Source organism: Labrus mixtus, chromosome 4, assembly GCF_963584025.1.
Source record: "Labrus mixtus chromosome 4, fLabMix1.1, whole genome shotgun sequence".
Classification (NCBI taxonomy): domain Eukaryota; kingdom Metazoa; phylum Chordata; class Actinopteri; order Labriformes; family Labridae; genus Labrus; species Labrus mixtus.
In genome coordinates, this window is record NC_083615.1 from 8473381 (window position 1) to 8493712 (window position 20332).

The 20332-nt window shown below is 41.4% G+C and overlaps 1 protein-coding gene across 2 annotated transcripts; it reads left to right on the forward strand.

Moving 5' to 3' along the window:
- Positions 1-1255: 1255 nt before the first annotated feature.
- On the forward strand, positions 1256-19891 carry alx4b (ALX homeobox 4b). 2 transcript variants are annotated; one of them, XM_061035663.1, is made up of 5 exons: positions 1256-1976; positions 10745-11058; positions 16779-16907; positions 17899-18145; positions 19095-19891. In XM_061035663.1, exons 1-5 carry the CDS (start codon positions 1634-1636, stop codon positions 19250-19252), a joined length of 1191 nt encoding a protein of 396 aa, XP_060891646.1. In that variant the 5' UTR covers positions 1256-1633; the 3' UTR covers positions 19253-19891. The 2 variants fall into 2 exon arrangements, with proteins under 2 accessions (XP_060891646.1, XP_060891647.1); XM_061035664.1 differs by having other exon boundaries at positions 17899-19236.
- The last annotated feature ends 441 nt before the right edge of the window (positions 19892-20332 follow it).

Genomic DNA, 20332 nt, shown 5'->3' on the forward strand with positions numbered 1-20332 from the left:
AGACTACGGCGGAGAGACGTGCACGTGCACTGGGCCCAAACCAGTAAAATGGTATTTGTCGAAAGAGGTTTTCAGTTTTTTCTTCAAAAATGTGACCTTTGTATAAAAACTAAATGAAAGCCAGAAGATCAGTCCCCGTAGTGGAGACGAAAAACCTCGGCAGCCCACTATTGATTTCCATCTGTCGTTCTGTTTTCTTGTTAATGAGTTTGTCCTTCTGCTCGGAGAAGTGCACATGTGGCCGATGTGTTGAGTTTCAACACGCGAGTTCTGTATCGAGTCATTATTATTACTTTAATAATGGCGGAGTGAATTTATGTGTTCATAATTAATACATCTCAGACCTGACAGTCGCAATTCAACACTTTTGATTTTCGTTTTATTTCAAATGAAAATCAGGCAAATAATATTAATCACAATTATTATTATAATAACAACAAAAACAATAATATTAGAATAATGTGAGATTAAAAATAGTTTACCATAATTCATTATTTATTTATAGGCCTACTCAAACTGATACCTTCACCTGCAGATTAGAATAATTGCTTATTACCTTCAAAATAAAACACAAAACAATTAAAAATAAACAAAGGGCCTAATGTGAGACAATATGCTAAAAATGTCTTTGTTAATTTTCTACAATCGGGTTTTGTTTTTATTTTATATTAATAGCAAACGAGCTCACACGTCTCTGGCACACGCGTCATAGCAAAGCTTTTCATCGTGCATCACCGACCAAATGTTTCATAATTAGAGGTTAACTCAATATCAAGAAGCAGCCCTGATGGGCTCCAATTCTCCATTATTATAAGTGGATATATCCGCAGTGACAGGCTTCGCACATGTGGCCTGGTCAAACGTTGTTTGGTTTAATGTGTAAAGAAAATATTTATATTATACCTGAGCTTAACATTGGTTAGCTTCAGACGCTGTTATTGCTCCAAATTCGGGGCTTGATCTTTTCATTTACACGTCCAATGAAGTCAAGTCCAAAAAAACAGACAAAGAGGAGCACACAAACAACTCATTAATAACCAGACTGGCTCCTCTGACATTGATGAATACAAAAAGGCATTATTAACGTTTGATATGAAGAAAAGTCAGAGGATGTGTGTTCGGACATGCAACTTCTGAAATCAAAGCGGTCACATTGATCCTCTAATTACATTAATGTCATGTGTTGTGTCTCCCGCGTGTTTACTAAAAGAGCATTTGACCTCCCATTTCTACTTGCTGCATAATAGCGCAGGTTGCAGCTTGGTGTGGGCCTACTCCAAACTGTGTGTGTTTGTGTGGGTCTCTCTCTCTGTGTGTGTGTGTGTGTGTGTGTGTGTGTGTGTGTGTGTCAGATGCACTGCAGGCTACTGAGACGGAATCAGCTTGAGCGAGGCATTTCTCTTTACCCCGACAAACCTTCAGGGGGCTTTTAGCATTTGTTCAGTCTGCAGTCTCTGGAAAACATCTGATTCATTTTTTAAGCAGTCCCAGATGCGGTACAGAGTGCGAGAGTGAGTGTGCACGAGAGCGTCAGTGTGAGTTTGTCAGCGCGTGAGAATATCTACTGTCTCAGAGAAGGAAGGGGAGGGAAACCAGAAGCGTGTGGATTTTTTAAATATCACTTTTTTTAGGTATGAACGCAGCGTGCGTCTCATACTGCGATATGACATCGATGGATTCATATTATAGCACTTCTACTGCGCAGGGTAGGGACCACCAGGCGAACCCGTTCAGGACTTTCCAAAACACTGAAGCCAAATACAGCCCCACGTTCATCCCAGGTAAAGGGCAGCCGTACGGAGAGAAGCCCCGGAGTCCTTTCCAGCCGGACTGCCAGTCTTTGGATGGCGCAGAGGAGGGCGCCTTCAACAAGTCGTACCAGCTCTTCATGCAGAGAACGACCTGCAAAACTCCGCCGGAGGGGGGCAAGCTGCACCCGGACAGCGGGCTAAACGGGACGCTCCTGCCCTGCTACGGTGAGTGCGCACGAAAGAGGCTCAAACGAAGCGACACGTTGATTCTTGAGTTGAACGGAAATGCATGACAAGAGGGAACATTTGCAAGCAATAATGGAAGGAATAATATCCTATCGTGCGCAATAGGCTGCAGCATCTGAAAGTCAAGTTATCTGTTTAAACCCACCGGGAATCCAATCAGCCAGCATTTTATAAAACTATACTGAAAATGTATATCTAAAGGTGAAATGTAGTTTCCAATCAATCGGATAAAGATAACTGTGTGAAACAAAAAGAAAACTGACAATAAAATCTTTACGCATGCAGTGTATGTGATGCATGACTTAAATCTGTAGAAATGAAGTGTAGACGGGAGAAGTAGCTATGACCAGGGCTTAATGTGAGTAATCTATTCTTAAAAAGCAAATGATTTTGAATTTCATTTCAGGGGCAGAAAGGGTTTTCAGCTCCGTAATGAAAGTGCATTAAGCAGTAATTGCATTAGAAGGCATACAACAATCATTTCAAGATATGTTTTCAGTCTGAAAGGTGTAAAAGTAAACTAATATACATTTTACCTATGCATGTGTTCTTTATTGTATAGGTTGTATTGACCATGACGTTGACAGAGAGAGCCACAGATTTTATAGCTCACAAAATGCAGAATTGTGTTCCCGGTGAATCCGCAGCATCTCTGACGCTGACATTTAACTTTCCTGCAGCTGAAGTCAGTTGTTAATTCATTTAGTATGGAACACTTGAATAAAGCCTACATATATGAACAGAACATCACCGGGGCGTGTAAATGAAGAAAGTACAATTATTATAAATTATTATAAGCAGCATTTTTGGCACGTGATCCATTTTTTTCCTCTTTTTTTATATCAGATGTTTTAATAATTAAAAACATTACTTATAACTTGTTCAATAGACTATATTTCTAAAGCTTGGTGAATATGAATTAATTCGATGGTGGAGTGGAGTTCCGCTTTCAGGGCAAGACTTCCCTATATTAGTCCACTTCCCTATATTAGTCCACAAAAAACACAACAAATTTCAATATTTAGAGACTGTTGGAGCGTCCTGAAACATGGCGCTATTTTTTTTAACGAAATCGTTACAGTCTTTAGACAGTTCATTGCATTAAAAATGCATTCTTAAAAGAGAACAAGCCGTTTTACTGTCGCTCTGAGAAGTGGAAGTTTAAAATAAAAAGAGACCAATCCTCATATATTGAGCAGACGGTGTGACAACAGGACATAAGAAAATGATCAATAGCACAAAAAATAGTCTTTCATACTAGAAAAAAAAAACAATGTATGTAGAAACAACGATTTAATTCTTATTTATAATTGTATTAAATTAGCTCCATTTATGTTCAGTTATCAAATGTGAGTTATCTGCGAATAGAGTGATTAGTGCCCTGATGTTTCACGTCCAGATGTTTATCATGATGCAGAGGAAAACGTCTGTATGATCATGACTTGAAATGGGATGTTAATTGAAACTTCTCGATCGACATTTTAATCGCTCGATCATTCACGTTGGAAAAAAAAGATGTCTTAAGCCGCTCTGAAATGAGGATCCAACACCACTTAATTTAAGACACACTAAAGAATTGATCTCATTCTGGTTAATCTCAGCATTATGTGTGAAATGAAATGAATTGCCCCTTTTTCTGCTCAGTGGGACTAATTACAACTCGGCCTGCAGTAGGCCTATAAGTTATTTTCTGCAGTAGCCTCTACAGCACTTTGCCAACAAACATCCACGAAGTGAGAAGTAATCTGTTTCCCTGAGAAAATCTGGAGTCACTCTTTATCTAAACTGAGATGTCACTTTTTTTTTCTAGAGTGTGAAAGTTTGCCCAAACAGACTGGAGCACCCCTGCGCTGAAGTTTGAATCGATTTGGCACGTGCATTGACAGAACCATTTAAACACCGTCATTAAATGCAACATGCCTCCCCTGAGGAGAGCTGCGCAGTGTTGTTATTGAAAATGTTGCAGCCAGATGAAGGCATCGTGGCTCCGGGGAGGATACTTTGGGGTCCTGCCAAAGCCTCAGGCGTCAACAGGCTTGTGCTCTAATGTGTGGTCCTCAATGGGAGATATATTGCTCAATGCTGAAGCTTTATCTCCATCGTGATGACACAAAAAGTCAGCTCGAACCCAGAGGGAGTTTTCTGTGGCAACTTCAGCTAGAACATTGTTTACATGGCAACTAGATATATCGTCATTGTGTAGCCATACTTGTTTCATCCAATGTAGTGTGTGGCTGAGAAAAAAAAGTCTCACTAGCTATATGTACTAAAATTGTTCAAATGTTACCACCTTTGAACAACACATGAAAACACGAGAAGCAAAGGTAAAGAAGTGGTTTACTGCTTTAATCCTTTCAATATACATATTACTTTGGTTGCATTTTGTTCTTATTTTTAAACCTATATTTCCAATCATTCTGGCAAATTATGTTTCAAATACCATGCCAAATATGATTCAGGTTAAGTAAAAAAAAATACAATATTTTAAGCTGCAAAGTACAATTGTAAAATTCAGATATTCTTATGCATTCTCTACGTTTAATCTCTAAAATCACACGATAATTTTCCGCAGGTTTAGTGTTATATTTTTTTGCATAAATAATAAAAAATCCTCTCATGATTTTGAAATCCTCACTAACACAATCTTGTCTTTCTAGTGAATGAACACATTTTTGTGCACAGTAGTTGTGTATGGTGGGTTTGATGTTAATCAGTGAGACTGTCCCACAGCGATGCAGGGATGGAGCCGTCTACCTGCTCACACAGGGATGAATGAAATAAAGCCCCTGGAGCTGATGGAGAGCCGAGGAATGCGGGTCAGCGCTGCAGGAGAGGTCGGCATTAATCGGAGCCAGATGTGCATTACTGGCTCCTATAGTTATTATTCATACTCCCCAAACATCACATCTCTCAAAGCTGCAGAGAGTCCCTGAGATGACTGAGTGGGACTGGTTTACATAACCCCGTCTCTACAATACCTTGTACAAATAAGCAATGAGTCAGAAATGGACATCCAGATTAGGTAATGATTTGAGGGGATCGGGAGGTATGACAGGGTTTCGGGGAGAGCCACACGTGTGAATGAATGAATGTTTGCATGGGTAAACTTCACTCAACTCGCTGGCTTTTACATTTAAATTTCAAATTAAAGTTTAGTTTCAGAATCAAAATCATGTTTAGTTTTCAGTCTTGCAATATAAAAAAAGATAACGTTGAGCGAACACAAAATATGCAGACTTTAATTAAATGTGAGAAAATATACTGGTATTGCAAAAGTAAAAAAGAGAGGACCTCACTGTGTTTTCAGGCCTGTGGTTGATACTGCTGTATAAAATCTGCAAAGCAATGTAGTTACTGTGTGAGCTGTGGTGCACTGTTTGCGCCGCATCCTCTTCGTCTTTTTCCACAAAATAACACTTAAAAGCTAACTGCCATCAGCTCTTACTTTCTTTCAAACAACCCCTCCCCCATTCAGCGGGAAATCGAAGCATCCTGTGAAATGTAAAACATTTTTCTAGGCTGTATAAAAACCAAAACAAGACCCCCAAAAAAGTCCTCGGGTTTTTTTAAAAGTCATCCTGTCAAAATAAAGCTCTGCAATGCATGTTAAAAGGCTGTGGGAAGTGATGTCACAGGATATGCATGCGCTGATGAATAACACATTGTGTCCTTACTGCTAACAATAAGCAAAAGCCAGAATGACACCTATGATGGTGTCGCTGTGGGTCTGTGAACCAGAATGAAATAGAATACGTAATGAATGAATTACTGGTTTGAATAAATGTGAATGAGAAAACATAGCTGCAGCAATCTGCCTGCCACTGCATGAAAAGACAGCAGAAATCAAACTGTGTGAAGTGCTGTGTTAAGCAAAAGTCGGATTAAGAACTAAAATCAAAAGTATGTCGCTCTTCTTGTATTTGGTCTTGCTCTGAAGCAAACAACACAGCATGCTCTGGCATTTTGCAGGGGGAGGTAATCACCCTGCCCCCAGCCTACCTGAGACCTGCTGCAGACCACATTAGAGAAATGATTTGGAAACTTTAACTAACTTGCACACATTTTGAGCTGTGTCTTTGGTGTTGGCTGACTTTTCTGTCTCGACATCCAGTTCCCAGATTAAGCTAAATCTAACTTTGGTAATAGTTCTCAAATAAGACATAATTTGGCAACGCAGTGAAGTGGTGAAGGGAGAAGTGTACTGCCGAAAACCCCCCCACAAAAATAAAGTCCAAAAACCAGATGTCAGAAAATTTCATGCAGATATATATATTTTAGGCATTTGACTCACAGAGAGGCAGCTCATTCAGCTGGTTTGATAAAAATGTGTCATATATACAGTATAATGTCACTAGATGCACCACAAACTTTCATTATACCTCCCAGTAAATTCAAAAATGCAAAAAACGTTTGAAAAAATATTCCTGACAGAATTTGGGACTAGATGACGATGACCGTCTTAATGACTCTATCGTTTACAAGCTTATGTAATTTATACATGTCTTTAAACTATCACCAGAAACAAATGTACTTGTAATATAAATCATAAAAAAAAACCTACAATCACAGCATTCACAAGATTAACAGATCCCTTTCTTCAGGTTAATTGAGACGTCTTTTTGCTTTTACTATGCACTGATACAGTATGTTACATTTTGTTGACCACATTTTTGTTTGTTTCAATGCAAAAACTTTTTTTTTTTATCAAAATACCACCCCCCCCCCCCCCCCCAGTATATCCAAAATGTGCTTTGTCCTCTTTTTACTACATTTCCATTAAAAACTCATAAAATCGAAAAAGTATTTCTGTGCCCTTTGATATAAAAGGCTGACAGCTGCACCTTAAGGTATACTGACAGTAGTGAGGTCATGATCGTGTAAATTTATCAGGAGCTGAGGCTGAACAGACAGATTTTTTCGGTCTCCCAGGGAATCTGAATTCCTGCGTGAGCCGCTGGCATACATCTCTCCTCAGGAACATCTGGGAGCCTCCCTACCACTGAGGAAACAACAGTCAACATCAGGGCTTAGACTGAGCTGCAGGAAAAATAATATAGCCCAATGTCTGCGGACCAGCTATGGATGTACAATTAAAACCAACGGAATATATGACTGTATTGGGTCCATATAAGGTGTGATAAGTGGAGAGCAGTTGTAACAGACTGCTGTCAGCCTTGAGAGAACTTTTCAGAGCACTCTGTTTAAAAGCATTCCCTTCCCTATTTAGTGTTTGGTCATTAACCCTTCCCCAGGTTACTAATTTATAGTGTTTCTTTTATTTGGCTTCACTTGACCCTCCTCGTCCCTTTCCATAAAAACTGAGAGGGTGCCCTGTTGCTTTACAACCAGTTAAATTACACTTTGATGTTTCCTCTCTGTTTTCTGCAGTGATTAAATTGCTGACCCTAGTAAACGTGTGACCTCGGCTAACTGAAGAGGTCTGCAGCTTGTCACAGACTCACTCTGGCAAATTAGCGGGATCAGCCGGTGATATTCGATGCATTTGTGCATACATCCATGAATACTGAAGCGAGAACAAGTCAAAAACACATTCCCCGGAATGCCAGAAAAGCTGGATCCAGTGCAGTGGAATCTTGGCTCCCAAAAGAAAGCAGTGTGTGATGGCTGTGTTCCGCATGCGGGAATGCTCATGGATGTTTGTGGCAAAGGATTCTGTGTAGTTAGCGTGAGAGAGGAACAAGAGATGCGCTTGGAGCTCCAGACAAGAGGAAGATGTTGGTTAGTTCAGATTCTGGTGGTGATAGAAGTCTGTATTGAGGAGCTAAAACAAATAGTTTGTCATTGTTGCTGAATTGTTTTTAACCCCAGAGATTTAGATGGAAAAGTAATGATATGTTACTCTCACTCTTGCTGGAGGTGACAATATCTGTCAGCCGGCTTTTCTGACTCTCATTAATCAACATGTTTAGTCACATTTGTTAAACAAGTTCATAAAATTAAGTACAAATACAAACATTGTCTTTTTAAAGTTATTTCTTGTAGCAAACTGTTGACTTGATGGTTGTCTGCAGTTGGCCCTGGTCAAGAAATAAGGAGTATTCAAACTGAAACGCTTAGGGGATGACCTTAGTACCATTGGCTGTCTACGAGAACTACATATCATCATGGGCTTTTTCTCAGTTTTCATTCTGACCAACTGAAGTGACGAAAGGCAAGCTGGCATAGAGCAACAGAAAAACAACAAGATGGGGGATGCCTTTTTGGAGCTGGGTTGGTTGTACGATGCAGATTTCATGAGAGAGGAGACACAAATGTCAATTTCACTGTTGGTAATTTTGTCTTTTTTTTAATTTTTGTCTATTTTTAAGGCTACTTAGACAAGCTGTTACTCAAGTTTTCAAAGCTGGTGGTTGCCAGCGCTGCATTGGTCCATTATAAGCCAATTAATGTTCGCTTACATCTGAACCAGTCACAGTCCATTATGTGACTCAAGGCAGCTCTTGTGCTAAGTATCTATTCAGGATTGTACCCGGACAAGGTCCACCAACTGTATTAACAACTGTAGAGCTCTGCAAGCCTGAAAATGCCTTCATCATATAACCCTACATAAATATATGGTTGCTTAAGATACATTCATACTGTACACATGAGATTCAAAGTGAGAAAGTTAATGTCTCAGAAAGAAAGAAAATACGTGTTATCCAAAATGTTGAGCTCTAATTGCTGCAGATTCCTGTGTTAATCTTCGTGATGCAGGTCTGTATAAAAACAAACTCACTCACCCACCATCTTCCTTCCCCCTCATCTGTGCACCCAGCTGCACCCCTTGCCTCACCGGATATATGCCGTGCACAGCGGAATAATTTCATTTTCTCTCCCTGATGCAGATGCCAAACAGGAACCTGGAGTTGACCTGTCTTACTTCTTAGCATTGCAAGCCCAGGGCTAGAATACAAATATTGCACATTGCTTTAGCATGAGGCCTGAGCAAGGGGTTGGTGATGTCAGAACATCTGCCTGCGTGGAGACTGTAAGAGGGTCTGACAGGTGGGCCACAGTGATATGAGGTCATGAACTCCAGCTGGGCGAGCTGTGCTGTTCCATTAGCGTCTCAGTCGGGGCAGGTTTGAGCCAGAGAGCAGGGGAGGGCTGCTGCGGCACCGAGAGGATCTACTATTGACATTTCATTGTGAGACACCAGCCAAAGGAGCTCTAATCCTTGAAAACAAACATACTTGTTGCAGACAGCCTCCGCCTAGCTTCATCACCCTGAAACTATTTAGTCATCTTACCTACCACTGGAGCACTTGGCTCAGTGAGTCACCAATGCCACAAGGAGTAAACTATCTTTCTATGTCTCTCTATTTAGTGAGAAAGACAGGAGCCACTGCCATTCCTCATAACAAAAATGGAAAGCGACGTACAGTTCGTGTACATTACTATTAGTCTAATTGTCCTAAACTTGGTCTAATTTTAAGACTATGTTGTTGGTGCTGCAGAAGACTTAAACTTGTGTTCCTGTGCATGGAGGAGACCTTTATGAGCTGGTTTCAGACCAAAACAGCCAGGACAGGGTTCTCCCGTGCCCATTTGCAGGAAAGGCAAACAGAGCAGCTGACAGAGCACACTGTTCACACTGGCCCACAACCAGAGCCCTTCAGCTTATTTATTCACACGACTGTTTGTTTATTGGAGGAGAAGGGACAGCTTTCTTCATCTTCTAAAAGGAAACAAAAAAAGCAAGCGAGCGCTTACAGGAACAGAGCATGCTCTGTCGCAATATGGACGCTAACAAAATTGAAAGTGACAAACACAATGTTGTTTACATCTGAGGGGGGCAAGGCTGTGGGGTAAAGTTGTGGTCGTACACAAGGCTTGCCATACACAGGCGGGAGGGAAGGAGCAGGTCTTTCTGCACGGCTCGGGTTTAAGGTGGCGTCATTGAGCGATGTGAGGGGGAGGCCTTCGAGGGTTGTGTCACAGGTCACTCCAATGTGTAGTGACATACCTTTCAAACAGAAAACAACATTTCTTTCTCTGAGACGGTGAGACTCTCTGCATGCAGACAAGGGCCTTTGAACTCTCAAATTAAACATTACAGAGGTGCTGTTAGCTTTAGGTAAAAGTCGTTTAGTGTGTAGGTTTTGAATTTGATGATAAGCAGACAAAGTCACTTGAATGTGCTGCCTCATTGTTTTTCATCCACATTTTAAACAAAGTATTGCTCTGCTGAATATTCCGATTGTAGAGTAATAACAGTAGTTACAGAACTTCTATTGAAAACACGTGTCATTCCTTCTTCAGCCCTGAAATGGTCAGAACATTGTTCATAAGAGCTTGGTTGAAAATAATATAATAACAGTAAGTATATGATTTATAATAACCGTAAAACCAAAAAATCAGAGCAGCTCACCAAGCAAAACCAAATTGCTCGTTTGTATTTTATTCGAACCACAGGATAACATCCAAACCGAAAAAAAATCACGCATGTTTTATGAGGTAGTGAGCAGCGCCGTTCCAATCCACATCACAGAATTATTCTAGTTTTACTCCAGTGATCAAGTGTCAGACTCCTGTAGAGTTGGAGAACACAAAATAGGCTTATTTAAAAGAAGTATGGTCGAAATGAATGAAATGTTTTTGTTTTTTTTGTAGACCAGCTTTTTTCAAACCCTTCAACTTGCACGTTTAAGTAATAATGACAGGCGAGCTGAACTTATAATTAACAGTGTCCTTTATGAAGACAACTGTAGATCTTAACAGCCACAATGTGTCTTTTCTTACAGGAAAAGACAATGGTGGTCTGACAGATTCTGAGTTGCCACAGAGTGTTGACCCGCCTGGGATGGAAGGAAGCTACCTGAACCTAAAGGTACCAGGTGAAAAGGGGCCAAGCGATCGACCGGGGTCTGACCTTTCAAGCCCTCTGGATAAAAGTGAGGCAGAGAGCAACAAAGGCAAGAAGAGGCGCAATCGCACCACGTTCACCAGCTACCAGCTGGAGGAGCTGGAGAAGGTCTTCCAGAAGACACACTACCCAGATGTTTACGCCCGTGAGCAGCTGGCACTGAGGACAGACCTGACAGAGGCTCGGGTGCAGGTAAGGGAGAAACACCCAGGTACACACGGAACAGGTATTTCTGCATTAATTTAAGCAAATGATCCAGCTAATACAACACATTTGATCTTAAATTGAGTCCCTTTTTTCAACAACAAAAGTTGTGTTCCGAAGACCTTTAGGTTAAAAGGACTATTTTGGTAAAGTAAGGAAGGCTTAATCTTAATAGTAGTCAACGTGGTTGAGGTTAAAGAAAAGGGAAAAGAATTCAGTGTCTGGTATTAAATCTGATCTTTGTCTCGTTAATGTAAGTCGTTTCTTATGCTGACGACTGTGTCAGTTCCTTGTTAGATGAACAGTCTCCATGTGCAGTGTTGTTTGACTGCAGTTGTCTATGTTTGCATGCTAATAATCACTCTGGGAGCGAAGAGAGAGGGCTGGGAGAGTTCAGATTGGCACGATGACAGATATTGTTTCAGAACAGCAGACAGCAAGGCCTATTGTTCTCCAGCTCTCTTTCTGCCTGCCAGGTTCGGATCAGAGTGGGATGGGTGGGACTGAGGGAATACTCTGCTCGTAGCTCTTACATGCTGCAGGCTCTGCAAAGGGGGCGGAGGTCAAGGGTTTTCTCCCCAGCACTACTGCTTTCAAACTGCTTCATCACACAACTGTTGAGGCACAGAGGGGAAAAAAACACTTGGGAAAAAAAAAAGAAAGAAAAGTCATCAAAGCTATTTGGAGAGGATATAAAAACACTTTGAGATGCCAGTTTCAATTTCCACACACAGTCCACGACATAGTCAGGGACAGAGAAGTGAGCCTGGTCCTTGTGGTGGTACAGTGAAATAAGTACATTCATGGTGAGTTCACACAGACCCATCTATTCCCCAGATGAATATAATTACCTTCCTCATCTGACAGACTCTGTTGAGTCACAATGAGGTTTGACCCATACTTCTAAAATCAGACCCTAAATATGCACGCAATCAAGACTAAAGCCCACATTTTCATCTGAAGGTCCATCAAGACAAAGTCCAGGGATATCCAATCGTTGAAAACCATGGGGCACTCCAGGCTTGGCAAGCGAGCGGAGAATCCTTTTCATCTCTGAAACAACAGCCATTGAGATCCAGAGTACAGATGTTTTCTGCCAAAATGCCAATGTCAGGATCCTACAGTTTCATCCTCAGTTTCATGATGAATGTCTCCACAAAGCAGGGCTGCAGTTTTCCATAATCACATCTGTGACTTCTGCTACCACTAGTTTATTTACCACAATTAGCTCTCAACCTCAGACTTGAACCTCAACACACTGCCTACTTCTTTAATGAAGGAGGCGGCTGTGTGTGAGTGAGTACCGAGTTAGTCTATCAATCGCCGCCATCCTGGATGACAGAGATGAGGTGAGACGGCTGGACTTCAAAGCTGCGTTTGGAGCTTTGCACTCTGCCCTCCCTCTCTCTCTTCCTCTCTCTCTCTCGGTCTGCTGGCTCCAGAGCATAAATAAAGCTCTTTAATGGCTCTGTAAGCTGCCTCTTGCTGTCAACGTCTTTAGCAATTACTGTATCACCGCCAAGCACTTTGAGCTCCAAGAGCGCAGAGCCACCTTCCTTGCAGATGTCTGCTCGATAAAACAAACAAGAGTTGTAAGTGTTTTCATTCGGTAAATAGCTATTTTCTGTTTTTAATAGATGGGTCACTTTTGAGAAATCGTAAATTCTTCTCATGCAATCACTGGCTGTTCTTTCTAATGAATTTAGAAGTTTAGAAGCTTGGGAATAAGAGACACGGAGCAGCAAAGGACACATGTGACTTCATAATGTTCTCTGAATGATCTCCCTGCCAAACTATTTGGCTCCGCTCTCATTCTTACTGCCGTTCAAAGGCAAAGCTACGGAGAGTAAACCCTCTGTGAAACATGACACACTCAGTACCCAGAGACCCAGAGAAAAAGGGGCATGTATGTGCTCTTGTTTGCTTGTTTGCAAGAGGTTCCAGTAAGTGCGTGAGAGCAACCAGGTTAGCAGAACGCATTTGTTAGTGACTGACTTTGACTTTTGTATATAACATGGTATGTAAATGTGTGCTTTCCGTATGTGTATGCTGTGTCCGCTTCTCTCGTCTGCACGCCTCCGAAAGGTCAGAGGGGTTAGCTGCGGAAAGCCAAGGGCTTAGGCGTCAGGAAATTAAACATGAAATGAAAACAAGCTCCAGTTTGAACATTCTCCCATCTCACTTTCCAATATCCCCACTTCCCCTCGGTGACTTAAAAGGGAGGAGGCAGGAGAGAGAGTCATAGAGAGAGAGAGAGAGAGAGAGGGGTCAACAATGGGGGGAAAGAGGGGCTGAGGGGGGGGGTGAGCTTCGACAGCGCGGTGGGAGAACGACGAAAAGATTAACAGGAGAGGATATAGACGAGTTATCTTGCGCTATCACAAAAGAGAAGATAGTTCCGTCACTGATAAAGATTACATTTTAAAAGAAATGTGAAGATTTGAAACACTTATTATGCTACATTTTTGTTTGACAGCCAAGCATCTGATTTTCCCAAAATGTCCTCATGACTAATACCCTAGAAGGTGAGATTTAATGAATGGAATTGAAGTTTTGTTATTTCGAACGTGTAAAAAAGAGAAAAAAAGAAAATACAACAAATAAGCAGACAGAAACAACATGTCCAAACAATGAAAGATATCATACAAAAGAAGCTTTCAAAAACGAGTTACTTCAATTAACACATTTTGAAAAGATCATGATTATTTAAAAAAAATAGTTTACTATAAAAGTTATGTTACTTATGTTTAACTTAACAAAGTCATAAGAATAGAAAACAGACTTTTGGTTTCAAGTGGGACACGTACAATTTTTACACTAAATCACCTGACCTTCACCTTATCTTTACCTTATCTTTGTCATATTAACAAAAAAAAAAAGATGTAGCTGCATAATTACAAAAGTAAATTCTACTTATGTGCATGCATGTCTCATATGAATCAGTTCTTATGGGAGAGACTGGATTTCCCATGAAAAAAACCACTATTGGGCTTTATACAACATTGCTGCTCTGATGTTTTTAATATAAGACTTAAGAATCTTCAATAAATACCAATACAAATTATCATGATTAAGAAAAGGGTAAGAATATAATGCTATTTCAAGATACTGTTGAGTTTGCAAAAGGAAATATTTGGCTGCAACTTAGAGAGCACATTAATAATGTTACTGCTTGACAGGGAGATTTTTTAAATCCAGATTTTTCCAAATATTGCTGTTGAAGTATTTGTTTAATAAAATCAGATGCTTGAAAGTAACAGTCATTGGAACTGTTGATCTCTCACATGCAATATGTCACAAGCCTTATAACTATCTACATACAGTCCCTCTGCCTACTAACGCTCATTGGTACACCACATTATATTGTGTTTTAGGCCCTTTTTGATGTTCTTAGTGTCTTGTGTTTGAAGTTATTCATTTGTCTATTTAAAGGCTTTGTACTCAGGGACTATCATCACACTTCTGTCTTAATGTTGTCTTGCACATCAGTATAATGATAATAAAGCTTTGTGACTTGTAACATGAGAGGCACACACCAGGGCTACATATTGATCTCTGATATTCAAATAGTGTCATATATTTTCAAATTAAACTATAGCTGTACGTCAGCTTCACAATCCCCAGTCCAATCGGGCCTCTTAAGTCGAGGATTATATTTGGAAACCTGTGATGTTATGAGCTCAAATAACCAAAGAAAAACTAAAGGAAAGACACGACGAACCCTAAACAATAATAGAGCTTGAATCCTCAAGGGGAACACAACAGAGACTGTGAGCCCCCCTCCAAACATATGAGATAATTCAAAGGGCAACAACCCCTCACCTTGACATTGGGGTTCAGCTAAAACCTCACATATCAGTTTACGGCTCTGCAAGGGGGAACTGTCCTCTCATCTCACCAGCTGACCTGAGGAATGTCGAAGTCAGAAGACATTTCTTTTCATCAGCTTATTGCAGACACACAGTCCACAGATAAATGGGCCACAGGAGGCTGTAAATGGACTTCTCTTTAAAATGACTTAGATCTATCGGTTATAAACCTGTAGAAGAATCACATGTTTGTGCACATGTACAGCTGGTTTGATCTAATTTGATAAGTTGAAGAAAACTCTGTTATAGAGCCATGAGTGGGGATATGAGGAGGTTGACTGAGGGGAAATTGCATGTATAGCATGGGACTGTGGAAACCACAAGCTGATTGGGCTGGGAATCAACCCATAATCCAAGTTCAAACCCCTGTGTCGAAGCAGGATCGCTCTCTCTTTTCTCTTTGAAGAATTTTTCCTTTCCCTCATGGGAGGAGAAGATTCAGACAACCAACAAATAGATACAGATAAACATGTGGAGACTCCCAGTGCCCCGCTTTAATCGTCTTTTCTCTTGAATGGAGATGTGAGGATGTTATAGGAACAAAGCTACAGCTGACAACAGAGTCGGTTTAGAATGAGGAACATGTATTGAAAATGAGTTGGCTTCCACTGGCCTTTCACTTTAAAAAATGAAGGTACATAATGGTTAAAAAGAAGATGACCCATGCAAGAGTAATTCATTAAGTTATGTTATTTAGACATATGATACCAATATTCATTTAGATTTTATTGAACTGCATTGACAGGCAGTATTGAACAGAAACTGTTTAATGGGGTCACTCAGTGTCAGTGCTGATCATTTTCATCTGCAAATAAGTCAAATTTGTTCATGGAGACCAAAATCACCAATCTTCAAACTTGTCTCAAAAGGACTTGAAAGTGTACTACAGATAATACCCTCTACATTAGTGCCTGAATTTGGATTTGAATTAATTCTCAAGAAACTGGAATGCAGATAAAGTGGGGAAGACATCTCAGGAAGAGAAACACAGGATGAATGTCTCATCAAGAACAGACAGGAAGACATCAGGTGTAGATGTATGGAATGAAAATACCAAACGTAGAGATTTTTAAACAGCCCAACACTGAATTTCTCTCGGTTAGAATTCTGACTCCTAACATCTTCTAGTCTCCAGTCCTGCTCTCCTTTAATGCCTTGCTCAGCTCTTTTGAGAGCTGGCTTAAAAACCCTGCACTTGATCTGTCAGCAGTTACTGAGAGTACACCCTGTCTGCAAAGTAGCATACCATTGTCACAGGGAGAAATTAGCCAGCAGAACCTTATTCATATGCTGCATACAAAACTTCATAATCACAAAGATGGACGTAGAAGAGCATATATTTGGTCAAAAGTTGAACTTTTTCTTCACGGATGATACAGAGGGATTCCCCACTGTATCCCACTGCGCTGACATGTGGGGGAGAGCACACCTTTCTCAGAGTGATTTATGAATGGCTGCCGGCCCAGATGTGGATCTGTCGACGCTGGCAGCCTGAAGGGAGGCAGAGGCCCGTGTATCAAAGGGAGGAGCTGAAATGTGCAGCACCAGGGGAGACTCACCATTTTCACATCAATAGCTCCGTGTGGACGGCACTTTAAAGACACGTCAAGTCTTTAAACCTGGGCCTCGACTTTTATGTGCTGCAGAATTTATTTGCTCCACTATCTTCATTTTATATGGCTCAGTTTCCTACTTTGTCTTGCTGAGAGAGGTATGGCCTCTGTTTCGGCAAAAAAAAATCTCCTTGGGTTTTGTGTGAAATGAGATCTATGAAGGAAATGTTTATAATTATATTTAAGTTTTGGGATGGGACTTGATTTGGGATCGTTTTCTGTCCAGGTATGGTTCCAGAATCGTAGAGCCAAGTGGAGGAAGAGGGAGCGTTTTGGACAGATGCAACAGGTCCGGACCCATTTCACTACTGCTTACGAGCTGCCTCTACTGACTCGACCTGAGAACTACGCACAGGTGAATAAAGGAAGAAGAGCTTGTGTGGTCGCTGATTATTAATATGCATAGGTATACTCCAGATCTGATAAGATATGAGAATCATACAACCACAATTCCAAAGAAGTTGGGACGTTGTGTAAAATGTTGAATGTTAAGATTTGCAAAACATTGAAACCCCATATTTAATTGAAAACAGCACAGAGATGACTAGTCAATGTTGAAACTGGGAAATTTCAACGGTGGCAATGGGACAATGGTAACAAATGTTGGAAAAGTTGGAAAATGCTTAAAAAGTTATTAAGGTTAACTGGAAACAGGTTAGCAAAATAACTGGGTATATAAAGATCCATATATAAACCAGATGCAGAAACTCAGCCATCTTCTCTGGGTCCGGGCTCATCTTAAATGGACTGAGGCGAGGAGGAAAACTTTCTGAGTATATACGTGTCTTTCTGTTTGGAAATCCTGGATGCCCCATTCTTTTCTCTTGTTGAGGAGGAGTGGAACCATCCAGTTTGTTATCAGTGCACAGTTCAAAAGCCAGCATCTGAGATGTATGGGGGTGCATTAGTGCACATGGCATGGGGAACTTTCACTTGGGAAGGCACCATTAATGCTGAACCATATACTGTATTCAAGCTTAGGAGCAACAAATACTGACAACTTCTTTTTCAGGGTGGGCCTTGCTTATTTGAGCAAGACAACGATAAATCATTTTGTGGATGTATGACAACAGTTAGACTCCAGAGGAGGCTGTAGTCCTCCAAGCGGATGGCCCAGTTTCGGATCCGAACTGTGGCTCCTTTCCCGGGTGTCCTTCCCTACTCTCTCCCTCCCCGATGTCCTGTCTCTAAATAAAGGCATAAAAAACTAAAATAAACTGTTTAAAAACAACGTTTTTAAGTCGAGGATAGTTGCAGATTCAGCAGCAAACTCTCAGTAGGTTCATAACAATGAAAATGAAAATACTTCTTAAAGCTTCTTTAACTCGTGATTCTGTATTTCTTAGATCCAGAACCCTTCATGGATTGGCAGCAGCAGTGGAGCATCTCCAGTGCCGGGATGTGTTGTGCCTTGTGACTCCGTTTCTTCCTGCATGCCGCCACACCCTCATGGTCCTGGAGGCGTCCCTGACTTCCTGGGAGTGCCCAGTCCAGGCAGCAGCCACATGGGACAGTCACACATGGGCAGCCTTTTTGGGGGTCCTGGAATGGGCGGGGGAATCAACGGCTATGATCTCAATGTCGATCCAGACCGTAAGTCGTCCAGCATAGCTGCGCTGCGCATGAAGGCGAAGGAACACAGCGCAGCCATCTCCTGGGCAACATGATGTCCCAGCCTAGTTCCACCCTGCCCCCATATGGCCCTCCTCTCTGGAGCAGCCATCAGCAAGTGCGGAGGGGTTGGTAGGGAGTTTTTCTGAGAGCACTAATGATAACGCAGGTCAAATGAACAGGGAGGGACTGTGGAGATAACAGAGGCCATTACAGCGGCCAACGCAACCAAGATAACAGCAGTGACTGTGACAATCAGCAGATGCTGATTGAAGAGAGAGGTTTGCTAGAAGATGTGTTCCTTTTTTTTGATTCCTCGATCTCTCAGGTCTCATTGAAATATGGGGTAGACCCTGACGAACTGGGTATCACTCATGATACAGGCTTCAGTAAAATAAGCCGTATAAAAAAATAGTTTACAGACAGGAATTCAGTGCCAAACTCAGCTTTATTATAAAGTATTTTAATTTAAATTTGATTCACATTATTTACTATCCTTTTTTACATACCACATATCCTGCCCCACTGGTTTATTTTTTTTTCTACTTTGTCTCTTATACTGTATAAATAAGATCAATTACATCTCAACATTCAGTGTTTTATATTTTAGAGTAAAAAAAACCAAAACAAGGCCGCTCATTGAGAGCAAGCTCAGATGCAAACAAAGTGCCAGGAGTTTCTTTTCGTTCACTTTCCATCACGAGCTGTACTGTTCCAGCAAACAATGATTAGTTATGAAAGAAACATTAATTTCATCTTGGCCTGCAGTGGGCAGTTCGTGTCCCAGCAAAGGGGGACAGGGGTTGAATGCAACGAGTGAACAGAGTCTAATTGAGCAAGAGCAGACATGGCCTTTGCCAATTTACTGTTGGAGGAGGACGGCTATTGGATTGGCAGCAGTTTCAAACCAACGTGTCATTTCCTCCCCCAGGGCTGCCTCCACAGGTTCCCCTGCAGGGCTCAGGCCTCAGGTTACAGGAAACTCTGTCTCCACAGGCAGACAAGGAGCAGCAATGCACAGCAGCAGCCTTCAACACCAACTCGCCGCACCAGCTTCAATCAGCAACCCACAGGAATAGACACACTTAATTAGCATCAAAGTGAGCCCTCCTGGCCTGCGAATACAACACTACATCACGGAGTACACAGTGAGGACATACTGCACACACAGCTCGACACGCTGTAATAATCAATTCATGGTTAGATGTAGGATCAGCGGAGACGACTCCTGGATCTGTAGCTTGCTCACAGGATCCGTCACATGCCCCGAGACTGCAGGCCAAATCAGTGGCCCCAACCAAGTGTTCTGTAATGTTTAGGTAATATGATGACATCTGAGCTGGACTGCAGGAATGTGGTGACTATGTCCAGTGATTGCAGGGGTGTCTCTGTGTGTTACCCCGCTGGAATAAGCTCGTCACCAGAGCTGGGCTGCCGGCTGAGGCTAGAGACAGGCTTCATTATTCTTTTGGCTGATCTCTCTATGACGCCTGCTGGACTATATATCTGTTTTCTTTCCCCCTGTGAGGACAATGGCGAGAGAGTCTGTTTCTGCTGCTCCTCGTACCTTGTTCATCATTCTACTTATCTGTGCCCATTATAACCCTCCTGCTTGAGAGTTGGACTGCAACTTACAAACTATTTTCAGTTTTGATTCATGCAAGAAAATAGTGAAAAATCACAATTTAGCACAATCATTGTCCCATTTAACCAAACAGGAAGTCTTCGAAAACCTACTACCTACTATATCATGTCATGCCAAATGTCTGTGTAGGATGTTGGAGCTAGCTGCTTGGCATAGCAGCATATACCAAATGCTAATACTTAATACTGGTATTGGCCTCCAAAGTGCCTAAAATGCAGTATTACATATCAGCAATCATGCCAGTCAATGCACTCATCTGATATAATATGAGTTAGCCTCGTAAAAAAACCCAACTGGTTTGATGTCAATTATCCTGAGACAATGAAAAACAACAGTGTGGTGCTAGCAGAAGGTGGATATATCAGCAATCTGTGTTTTCCAATGAGATTACGTCATTGTTTACATCCACACAGGTATAGGAAGGGTGCTGGGTATCTGCCACTGCTCAAGTCCAGGTAATGGATTAGATATTGGAAGGGGGGGGGGGGAGGGTCTCAGAACATCTCTAGCTCTAAAAATGTAGT

Coding starts and splice junctions, on each gene's coding strand:
- alx4b (XM_061035663.1), top strand. CDS start 1,634: ATGAACGCAGCGTGCGTCTCATACTGCGATATGACATCGATGGATTCA. Junction 1,977..10,744: donor GACGCTCCTGCCCTGCTACG/GTGAGTGCGCAC, acceptor CTTTTCTTACAG/GAAAAGACAATGGTGGTCTG. Junction 18,146..19,094: donor TCTCAATGTCGATCCAGACC/GTAAGTCGTCCA, acceptor TTCCTCCCCCAG/GGCTGCCTCCACAGGTTCCC.